Source organism: Myodes glareolus, chromosome 14 (assembly GCF_982192425.1).
Source record: "Myodes glareolus chromosome 14, mMyoGla1.1, whole genome shotgun sequence".
Taxonomy (NCBI): Eukaryota; Metazoa; Chordata; class Mammalia; order Rodentia; family Cricetidae; genus Myodes; species Myodes glareolus.
In genome coordinates this window covers 13605465-13617860 of record NC_142039.1, presented here as the reverse complement: position 1 = coordinate 13617860, position 12396 = coordinate 13605465, and the positions used below count along the sequence as shown (strand labels likewise).

Below are 12396 nucleotides of genomic sequence, written 5' to 3'. Positions count from 1 at the left end.
AATGGGTATGAGTTGGCACGGCCTAGAAGCCTCCAACAGAATAAACACTGCCGCTTCTGACATTCTTTGCTTCCCCTGGCGCTGGGCTCAGCTCACAAATGACCACTGCTGAGAGGCCCTGACTGTGAAAACTGCCCGCACCAAGCAATTGTCTCGTTTTATTGTACCAGGGTGGGGATTTCCTCTCCTGGATGCCAATCCAGGCTCTCCACAGAGCTTTCTTGGAGACCGTAACAAAATCAGCCTGGGATTTCCTTAACCAAATCAACAGAATGGCGATTTTTGGTTCCCGTAGATAAACCGTGGTTAAAGTGGGAAAGGCTGGAAAGAATTCCAGGGTGTGGCTCATTCCCCTCCCGCTTGTGACTAAATGCTGTGGGGGAAGAAATGGCACGCTAGCCAGAGATTAACGTGTGTTTTTAGCAAATGCCCAGGATGGAGAATATTTCAAAGCCCCCAATTTTAGTCTGTTTTGAACACTGCTTTCTGCTCTGTTAGCTCCATTTATTTTCAGATCGAGTCAGCATTCCAGGGCTATGAGTAGCCCTACGGCTGTTGCTCTGTAAAACTGGGCACTTTCTGGACAGTGATCCTGTAAGGGAAGAGACGACTCCCTGTAGAATTTAATGGACCCCGGAAAGTCCAGTGTCTAGTGACCGTAAGTCCTACTTGGCTGTGCACAGCAGGATGGGAGACATGTTTGAGCTAGCATAGGACATCTACTCCCAACAATGCTGCTTGCTGACTGGAGTCTCTCATTTTTGCCTCTATGCTCTTGAGACTGCTCACAAGAGAACACCTCCCCCCACACACACCCTTGTCTCAGTACATGTCATGGGTGTGACAAGACCCAAGGCACAATGAATCCATTAACATTTTGCCAAGTGACCACCAATCACATGTACTCTGGAATACGAAAATGAAGGGCCTGGAACCGGGAACCGTGTACGGCGCTACAGAGAATCAGCCGCCAGCCCTCTGTAAGTGTTAAGGGTTTTATGTAATCAAGTAGTATTTTTGTTGGAGTAACACCAAGGCATGACATAGTATCAGTACTGCCACAGAGATGGGTACGGATTTGACCCAAGGCCTCCCAGTTTTGGCTCTGACTCCTTTTCTCTTTCTCACTACTAGGGCTTGAGAACCTGAACTTGTCAAATAACTTTAAAGGGTCAAAGTTTTCCTATAAAGGCCTTTCTACTATTTTCTATCTTCACCCGTATTTCCTTATATCTGGGCTTGCATAGGGCAGCGAGTGGCAACTAGATTCATTTCATAGGCCGTCCATTTGCAGAGGAGAGTACTCCCTAGAGGAAAGTACATCAAGATTGGCATATGGAAAACATCAGTTGGCAGAGAGAGCCTTGAAACGCTTCCCCTCCTCGCTGTACAGAAGAGCAATACCCAAGTAAAGCCCAAGATACACCATTGTGGGAGAGTCTTGAGCTGTGTACATGACCTAAGAAAGTGATGAGTGCTGGGGCCCAGTGCTGCCAAGGGGATGCGTTCCTCTGAGCTCACTAGCACACTCTCACTGCTGTGACTTAATAACTCTCTATTTCTTTTCATAACCTTGTATTCCTAGTCTACTTCTTTGCCCTGGGACACACGAAACTGGAAACTTTAACCAGTGCCATCCATGCCTTTAACAGCCACCATCCAGGTGATCACATAAAAGGCCATGAACTTGAGACTCGACTACGACAGCTGTAATATGTGAACAGAATCTTCCTCTTTTTCCCCCCATAGGACCATTCACATCCCACTGTGAATGTGGTCGTGTACAATCACTATGACCCAAATGTATATTCTTACCAAGAGTCAGAGTCGTGGATGCTTTTGTTCATTCATAAACATTGGGTACTTACTCTTTGCTGGGTGTTTGGCACTATGAATGCAGGGGAAAGAATAGAAGCAAACCAAATATCCAGCCTCGTGGGGGCTACATGTTATTAGCTGTAGAATGGTGTGAAATAGTCCCCACGGCTGAGGTGATGGGGAGTTTGTGTGTGCCTAGAAACTATTCCATTTGTTGACACTTCCAAGTAGATTATTATAAATTTTAAGACCCCAAATTCTCAAAGGTTGTCCTAATTTTCTGAGACAAACTCTGGAAGTAGCATTGGAAAGTCCTTATCTACAAAAGCCTTTTTTTTGTAGATAAAGGTCACCCTAAGTGACTTTAAAAAAAAAAATCCCCTGTAGCTGCTGCAGCTGTGCCTCCAGCGGAGCAGCGGCCAGAACCGCAGGCAGCAGCTGCAGCTGTGAAGGCAGCGTTGGCACACGTGGTCATCTTCCCACTCACTTCCAAATGCAGAGCGTTTCCTCTAAGGGGGATTCCTCGCTCCGGTCAGACCAGAGGTAGAAATGTGGGCCGCTAAAGGTCCCAAGCACAGTCTTTATCTACAGGCACCAGAGACAGGGCATCAGCTTTCCTGTCTTCGCATTCTTCAAAGGGGCCAAACCCAACCAGCCCACTGCGACTGGTCTCCTTCCTTGTCTCTCCTTTCCCAGTTTTAGGCTTCCATTGTTCCCCAAATGCTGCTGTCTGTCCTTACCTCCTAGTGAAGCGGCCCCAGCCAAGGCCCCCAGGCACTACTGGGAAAGAAACCCAACTGGCATATTAATCCCATATGTCTGCTAACATTATCCATAGAGAAGAGATACTTATTAGGATGTCTAAGAATAGAACAGGGCTAGTCCCTGGAAAGAATGTGTGCCGGCTCCAGCTTTACCCTAGACTTGGTAAGACAGGGAGAAACAATCCGACTTCCTACCTCCAGGGTGTCGAAGTTGCAGCTTGTGTGCTGCTCCACATCAAAGTCATGGATGGTGAGCTGGATACTACTCCCTGGGGCTCCGCGGATGTTCCAGATACACTCTTTGTTGGGGGGATAGTTGAGAGGGTACCCAGGGCTGCTGAAGGAGCCTGCGACTCCAGACATCTCCCCACCACAGCCTGTTGGACACACAAAAAACTCAGTTAAAGCTAACTGACAACAGTGGTCAGGGTGTATTTAAGCCTTCTTCTAACTAAAGGTGACAGAAGACGTGCAATGCCTCGTAAAGGAGAAAAGTTACAATAAAGTTTAATTTCCCCGCCATAAAGCAGTAAGAAGTGCATGGGTGTAGTTAAGCGGTAGAACACATGCTTGGGGTGTACACTGTCCTGGCTCCCCAGCGGAAAGGGCAAGAGACGGGAAAATCATAGTTAGGAAAGTTATTCTTCTAAGATAAATGCTTATTACGCTATTTCCATAATAATGTTGAGTTCTTATTCCTACCACATCTAGATTTCCTTCACTAGCTTTAGGTGAAAAGACCTAGGACGATGACAGTGGATTTTGGGAGCAGGGGTCCTGAGTCTACTGCAGAATTTCAAATCTACAAAGGACCTGCTTCTAGCCAGGCCTGGTGGTGCATGTCTACAGTCCCATCAGGGGAAGCGGTGACCAGATCAGGAGGACAGGGTTAACCTCAGCTCCATAGCAAGTTTGAGTCCAGCCTATAACATCTGAGAATGACTGGAAAGGAGGGAGGGAGAGAGGGAAGGAGGAAGGGAGGGAGGGAAGGAGCAAGGGAGGGAGGGAGGGAGCTTGATTCTGGCTCGAAGTTCCCAAAGTGCTAGCTAGCACCTTCTTCACGCTTTGCTGACACTTCCACTTGAAATTTTGCTCCAGACTTTAGGTTTGTAGCTCAATGCAATACCTTTCTTATGTCTTACAATGTTTCTTCTTTAATTTCTAGGGTGGGGGGATCCCCTTTTTTTAAAAAGAAAATTAAAACTAAACATATTGATATTATTTTTAGACTGTGGAGAATGGTCTAAAAATCAGTGTCATCATAGATTAGGAAATATTTTCCTGCTGTAAAAATACACTGAAAATATTCCTGAAGCTAAAACCAGCATAATCTGTACAATTTTTCAGTACCATCTGCTCAACTCTAGGGGGCGCCATTCACAGTCTATTTGCTCTAGAAATTGTCACTTTCTGAGCTTGGACACCATTGCAGCCTGTGCTATGTTCAAACATAGAGCTTTTGCCTAAATTACAAGGGAGTGAGGCCATTCTGTTACACACTAAGGCTCTTAATAACCTTTTTATTAAATAAATAATCCAATGAGGAAGCCCTTCGAGAGAAGGAGCTGGGAGCTCAGCTAGCGCATCTTAGGTTCAGTCCATCAGCCAATCGAATCCATTATTTTAAAATCGCAGTTGACTCGTCTGGCCTCTGCCTCTCATTTTCCCACTGTTTCCACTGTTTTAGATTTCCGTGTAAATTCCATGTATATAACAGGATACTAACACCCTGCTCCGTCCTGTGCACTGGGATGATGGTATCAGACTCTTGACTCCAGTGTGACTTTGAAAGCTGCAGATACAGCCCTGTGGATCCGTGGTACCCTCTCCTGCAATTCAAGACCTATGACAAGCAAGATTTGCTTAACAATATGAGTAAAATACTGTTTTTAAGTGTATCATTTTATACTTTCATCAATAGTGATGAGGGTGTGTATGTCTTTGGATAACAAAATTCCAATACTGTCAGTTTTATCCTATCAGGAAAACATGTGGTTATGGAAGATAAATGAGAGGGACTGCGGATGCTGGAAAATTCTGTCAAATTCTGTGTTCTCTTCATGTTCTCTTTACTTCCAATAAGTCTGACTTCAAAGTTTAAGTCAAATACAAATTAAAATGTGAAATTTAGTAGTATTTATGATTGAAACCATGAAAGTCTAGAAATTAAAGACAATTCTGATAATTATGTTAGAATTGTGACTATATCTTTGTTACTCTAAATTGAAAAAAAAGCAAAATCATTCTCCAGTTTCCTCCCTTCATTTGTTGCTTGCTTATTAACGCGTTATCACTGGGTATGTGCCTGAGGGTAAGCATTGCTGCAGAAATCAGGCGATTTTAATGTGATCACTGGGTATGTGCCTGAGGGTAAGCATTGTTGTAGAAATCAGGCGATTTTAATGTCATGATAACTGGGTATGTGCCTGAGGGTAAGCATTGTTGTAGAAATCAGGTGAATTTAATGTCGTGATAACTGGGTATTTGCCTGAGGGCAAGCATTGCTGCAGAAAGCAGGCACATTTAAGGTCTCTTAAAAAACAGATTTATGCACATACATTTTTAGGACTATACACCATTAAGCTATTATTGCTTTCTCTTGCATTTGCAAAGATTAATTTTAATGTTTTTATTTAAAAAAACAAGCAAGTTGTTTTTTTATACTTTCTTGATTAGCTTTTTAAAGCAGCACCGGAGTCAAGGATCTGATCCCATCACCCCAGTGTGCAGGGAAGGGTCGGGGTATTGATGATACTCTGTTATGTACAATGGAATTTATCAGGAAACCTGAAACAATTGGAAAACACAATGGGAACATGTGATCTAGCCGAAGCTTACATGAGCCATCTATGATTTTAAAAACAATGGATTTGATTGACTGATGGGCGGAACATAGTAACGATGCAGAGATGCGCTGGCTGAGCTCCCAGCTCCTTCTCGAAGGGCTTCCTCACCGGGTTATTTATTTAATAAAATGGCTATCAAGAGTCCTAGTATATAAGCAGAATGGCTTCACAGGCCCCAGTACTGCCCAAGCTCAGGAGGGCAGTTTCTAGAGTAAGTGAATTGGGAATGGGGCCATCTAGAGTTTTTATACCTTTTTGGTTTTGTGTTTTGTTTTTTATTATTTTGAGATATGGTCTCATTATGTATGTACCTTTTGTTTGCCTGGAATTCACCATGTAGACCAGGCTGGTCTCAGAAAGATCTGTCTGCCTCTTTGAGTGCTGGGATCAAAGGTGTGCCCCACTACACTCGGCCCTTAAATGGTCTTAATACCAACAAGAGTGAATGAATGATCATGCCATAGTCTGTTAGACTGGTGACTTTGGGTATGAGACTTAAAGTCACAGGAAGGGATTAGAAAGGGAATGCTGAAAATGAGAGAATTCATGACAACCAATGGTTTCCTGGCAATAACACAAGAGGTGACTCCAGACCACCAATGTCCTTTGTGTGGCTATGCTGAGTTTGTGGTTGAATGAATAACAAAATACGAAGAAAAATAGGGAATTTTTAATAACTAGACATTCTTGATGAAAATATATGAAAGTTGACTTTAAAAAAGGATTCCAGAGATCTATGAGGAGAATCTAACAAAATGAAAAAATATCAACCAATGAGAGAACAAGAACACAATAAATAAAAACTCTCCAGAGTTTCAAACTTAGAAGAACAGTGATGTGGCTCCTTACACCCAGTTTGTCAAAGGTTTTCACAGAGACAACAATATTTGTAGCTGTTTACTTAGCATGTTAGATCAAACACTTTCAGACACAGTTCAGTACATGGGCTCAAGGTGGGCTGTAGCATTAGACAAAGTGGGCGTCAATTCTGACTGTGAAACTGCATGGATAAGTAATTTATTATCCCTAATCTTCAGATCAACTGCTTGAATATTAGTCCCTAACTCACAGAGTTGCTATATAGGTTAATAAAGGAGTCAAAATAAGGCTTTTGGAAAAGTGTCTTGACTAGGGTAAATTGCTCTGCTGTTGTACCAGCTCCCAGCAAGAGTTTACTAGACAAGAGAACACAGCATAAAAAGCTTGGGGCTAGGATAGAATTATTGGCTAAAATTTAGCAATCAATAGAAAAAAGATACAAAATCCATTACTCATTGAGTTGTATGTTTTTAAAAACTGTCTATGGGTACACGGTGGTGAAGTTTTCAAAAGGCTTTTAGTGAGCTCATTATCTTGTTAGACATTCCTAACAACAACACAGGGTAGGCAAGGATGGTGTGCAAGGCTCACTTTAGAGGGGATCCGTGAGTCCAAGTCACTCAGGGAATTCCTCAAGGGAAAATTCTCAGCTCCCCCTCCCAGCTCTAGTTCTGTGCAGTCCATTAAGCGCATTGGCCATGTCAGCCTGATAGCGCTGCAGATCTGTGATGACTGCCCTGGACACTCCCCTCATGGCGCTCTGGCCACTGACTAAACAAAGGAGTTCCACAGCAACCTGGATAAAGGAAGCGGAGCAACAGCTGTTCGTCGACTCTGAGACAACTCTGACACTGGTGTGTCAGCGTCACAGACACCAGCTGGACTGGACCGCAGCAGCACTGGGAAGCGGCTCACAAGCTTTTTTAGAGTTAAGCGGCTGAGCTTTAGAAAACCTTTACCAGTGACTGATTGTCTACTTGATTTTGCTTTCCTCCAAATCCTGCCATTGGCTGAAAGGAAATGTTTACCTTATCAACAGGAAACACACTGCTCTACAGCACTCAGAACAAGGGAGAGCTGCAAGCTGTGGCTGCATCTATTTATTTTGATAGATTATTAGGGTTTTTTTTCCCAACAGAATAACTCACCCAATACTATTTGTTTTGTCTAAAGCAAGCTATGAATTTTTAAATTGCAGCACAAAATTACAGTCAGGGTCTCCTAGGTGTATTCTATCCTTAAACCAATTACGCTCAGAAGCACAGAGTTTCGGTCCATCCTCTTGTGCCCCAGAATCACTCAAATTGCCATTGCCTCGCATCTGGTGTTTTCTAACACTATAACCCAGAAGCTGATTTGTCAGGAGAGTGCTGGTACAGAACAAATACGGCCAAAACCCACGAATGCTGGAGGAAAAGGAACAGCCAAGCCGGCTTCCAGGTTCCCCCCACACTCTATTCTCTACTTCCCGAGGGTCACACATAAGAAACCAGCAGTTGGTGGTACCAAGCCCGAGAACCAGAGAATAGTAAAAACAACAACTACAGTAAAAACAAATGCTAAACACACAAAAAAATTAGAAGGCTCTCATACTCAACTGTATATTGGTTTATAATTTAATAGTTTAAAATGCAAACTTTTGTTCTGTAAGACCTTGAAATAGGCTCATCGGCCAGGTCAACTTACTTCCATTACACAAAAGGCCTCTGATGTACTTGGCTGTCTCACCTCTGGTTTGTTTTATTGAAGCTGATTTTATTCGAAACACACAAGCACAAAAGCTTGAAGGCAAAGCATCAACAGAAGAGCCTTATTTAGTCTCTGTCTGGAATTTAAAAATGTGAGGCTGTGTCTGGTATAACAGGGACAATATTAAGAGAGTTCTGTGAGGAGCAGAACTTTTAGTTATCTTTAAAAGCAAGCAAGTTTAGCAATAGCCAGAAAGGATGAGAAGGAGAAGCTGGAGAGGACTGCAGAAGACTAGGGAGTAGAGTTCCTCTATGGGCCAGGAGGTTCCATGGGAGTTAGCAGTGAGAAGCTGGGCATTTAGGGAAGGTCCAAACGGTGACAAGGTAAACTCTTTCCTGGTTCTCTTGTTTCACTTCATTCTATAACCACTCTAGCTTGTACTGTTGTTCACACAAGTAAATGTTCACCACAATTATTCCCTAGAAAATTAATCTGCAAATTCTGAAGTTCAGGTCAATCCTGACAAATTTGGGAGACCGTCTTTGCCTGTGACGCCAAAGACAAGAAATGTGAGATTTTCCTGAGGACAAGGAGGAAACAAGGAGACAGAAGCAAGGAAACAGACAAAGTCATAGAACAGAACATCCTGGAGAACGTAGAATCATTTCCCAGATTCATGTCCACCGGGAACCGAGCATGTGACAGGCAGGTCTTTGCAACGTTATTGCATCAAGAAGAGGTTACGGGATTAGAGTGGGGCTGAAATCTAACATGACTGAGGGCCTTATAAGAAGAAAGAAAGAGAGCCTAACACTGAGAGGAGGCACCCATATAAAGGTAGAGGCAGAAGTTGAGGTCATAGCTGCTCTAAGCCACAAAAACCAAGAATTTCCAGCCCACAATAGAAGTTTGGAAAGGAAGGAGGATTTTTCCCTGGGGTACCTTTTGGTGGGATGGCCTAGCCAATACCTTGAATTTAGATCTTGCCTTTTAGAGTAAAGTAATAAATTCCTGTTGTCTTAAGTCACCTACCCTTGGTACCTTTATGAAGTTAATACATCTCATTCTTTTGCTTATAAATGAGACCACCAAACTCCCAGGCAGGCATGAGACAGCAGCAGTCTGGGTATCACATAGGAAGGAGGGTGATGTGTGAGATCTCCTCCCTCATCTTGTACTGATCACTTCCTATTTATCTTCTCGGATACTAGATGATGCTTAGACACGGATGAGGTTAGAAATAGAAAAGATCTACCATTGAGGAAGCCAGCAACAGACACTGGGTCCAGCATCACATTAGGGGGAAACAAGAAGTTTAAAAAAATGATTTTAAAAAAAATCTAAAAAGTCATCAAGGGTTAGAAAATTTCATCTTCCATGGGAACCTCACTCCTACCTCATATTTTGTCATAATGTATTTTGTCTGATTTCTATATAATCTATAGAATCTATTTTCTATATCTAAAATCTACATCATATATAATAGATATTTGGAGTGACTTCATACATTTTAATTCTATAGACCAAAAAGCAAAACAAACAAATCCATATCATGAAGAGTGCGACTTGAATAAAAAAATGCCAGAAGTTCAAAGTCAATGCTGCCTATAACTATAAAATGACAGGACTCACGATGCAATGCATGGGTAAGCAAGATTAAGCCAACCACAGCCTCTACCTAGGACGTCCTGGATCTGAATATTGAAGCTCTTCATCTTAGTATATCAGCAAAAGAAATAAATCCAGGCTGGTCATACTCTATATAAAATTTAATTTCCTGTATATAAAGGATAAACATCTTTCATTTGAATCCAGAGAAATATATCCAGTCTCATCAGCTTTTTGCTGTGTTGAACTGTACCCTTTTCCTTCCAATCTACTCATTCCTATTTTGAATTTCTATTTAGATTCACAATGTTTTCCCAGTAGAAATTCTTCGCTTACAGTTCTCTAGGATAAATCAATCCTTCAGTTAGACTCATTCCATCTATCGTTTCGCATCTATCTTCTCTCTGACTCTCAGAGAGTTTTGAAGTTATTTAAAAATTCTAAACAAAGTGCAGTATGATATATTTGCAAAGGAAACGAAATCAATGAAATGGAATAACTGTCTTCTAATCTAAGTCATACAAGAGGCTACTAACAGCTAATCCTAGGAACAAGCAGAGCTGGAGGAATCACGCCCTTATGCATTTGCAAGTCCAAAGTTCACACTTCCACTTTACAATATTCAAAAGCTCCAGTTCTTCAAGGTCATCGTTTTAGACAGCTTTTTCTAGGCAGAAGTTCAGGGAGCCTCCAGGGCTCCGCGTCACTCCCTACTCTGTAATTCTGCCTTTCTCTTTGCCCTCGGTTCCCAAGCTTTGCTCCACAGGGAGGTTGTGCCACAGCAGAAAATGCACAAAACCAGGCAGCGCCATTTGGGTGGTGTTGATACAACCAAGGATTTAGTCAAGGAGAGGCCCCTGCCTGACAGTGGACTGAAGTTCAATGCGGCTGTACCCTAAGAGGGAAACTTGGAAACAGACATGCAGAAGGAGAAAGGCCGTGAAAGATGGCAGCAGAGATTGTGGTTATAGGAAAAGATGAGGCCAAGATTTTTTTTCTGTTAGTCTTATATCCAGGGCTGTAGCCAGTCAGCCAGCCAACCTAGTCCTCTTTCTAATGGGAAGGAAAACGACTAAGTCAGCAAAATCCTCCCACACTCTACACTCTGTTCTGAGCCAGTCCAGTCCCTTCTGAAGACAGCTACCTTGTCGCTCTCTCTGCAACCTGAGTCCTCCTTGTAGCATTTTCTGCAACTAACCCTGGTCAACAGACTGGCTAATCTTCCTGTGTGTTTTTCCAGAACAAACAACTCTATCAGTCGTGTGTGGTGATTCCAACAGAACATTAGGAAATGAATCAGGACAGGACTGAAGCATAGCTCCATGGTAGAGCACATGCTTAGCAAGCTGGAGTGTGATCGATGCCCTGAAGGAAAAGACGTTGTGTGCAAAGGTATTTGGGACTAGTACTAACAGCAGCTGTTTTGGACTAGTCCTTTGCCTGACAACGCGCTAAGACCTCACCACAGAACTCCATATTTTATTGCTACTTGAACTGAAAGACAAGATGATTAGTGTAATTTTGTGGGGAGCTCTGGAAACTAGAACATACGTTGCATGGGAAAGAGTCTATACATTCTTTCAATATGCCTATTGTTATGAAATTCACTTATAAAATTAGCTACTGCAAGCTCTGAACTGGTTTATATTTTCACAGTAAAACTTGTGGGAGAAATTGTTGACTTCAGACAGCAGGCAACTACTTAAAGCACAGACTTTGATGTCAGATGCCAAACACTTCTTTGTGCTGATCCCAGAATCCCTGGACGGCTGAGGCTTGAGCTACTTCCTTAATTTCTTCACGGTTCCTTTCTCCATCATTTTCCTCTACAATATGAGGCAATGTTGCTTCTTTCACAGAATTATTAGAGGGAGATACGAGATAATATCTTAAAGCATCCAGTACATTGAAGTTACCGTTTTTAAGAAACAACACCAAGAGTAATAATAACTAAAACGCTAGTCAGGTCGGTGTACTAGGTAGGCATTTAATCATATTTTAACTCAATTTTCATAGACCATTGTAGTTTGTAATGTAATTAATAACTTAAGATAGATTTACTGACCAGAGAAGTGGCTCCACAGGTAAAGGGTTGCTGGCAACTAACATGGTGGGAAGAGAGAGCTGACTCCCATAAGTTGACCTCTGACCTCCACATGCATACTATGTGTGCACACTTACACACTATACACATAAATAAATGGATACTATAAATAAGTAAAATGTTTAAAAATTCCTAAATATAGACTTAAAATTACTCTTAGGTAGTTAAACCTAAACTGCTTACTCTAGTTGATAAGGGAAAAGCATTAGAAATAGTGCTTTTGTATCACTAATTACAAATATACAGAACATAAAATTCTATTAACTTCTTCAGGACTGTTTCTGTCCTGTAGCAGAGACTGTCTCTATGTGGTGAGAGGAAAATGACTAGTGACAGTTTTGTTGAGCTCACAGTGGTATTTGCATAAAAGTAGTTGGTAGATATGTAATAATTAAGAAATATGAGTAAAAATTAATGTTCCATACTGAACATAATGACTGGCATGCATGATTTTGGTTATTTGTGTTTGTTACAGTATTTGAAGTTGAAAAGAAATAACTTGAAATCTTTCGGAAAGAATGTGCAATTGCTATCAGAGATATTTGTTGCTTGGAAACCAGAATACAAATAGAAAATTTGAGAAAACTCTCCCTTTGGCCTCAAATCAAGGAATATTCTAAATTGTGCAATGTATGATTTTAGAAGGTCATGATTGTTTGAGGGTTATTATTTTTCTTTTTTTTCCATTTTATAACGGTTTGAAAGAGCAGTCATGGAAATAGAGCTCAGATGTTTTCAAACAGTAGCG

At 41.8% G+C, this 12396-nt stretch overlaps 1 protein-coding gene across 1 annotated transcript in view; it reads right to left on the bottom strand.

The window, feature by feature from the left end:
- The window catches only part of Cubn (cubilin), a 207081-nt gene that overhangs the window by 110551 nt on the left and 84134 nt on the right, over positions 1-12396 (bottom strand). Inside the window, exon 29 of the mRNA XM_087896351.1 lies at positions 2778-2959. Coding sequence (XP_087752477.1) covers positions 2778-2959 — 182 coding nt within the window. The remainder of the gene's footprint in view (positions 1-2777; positions 2960-12396) is intronic.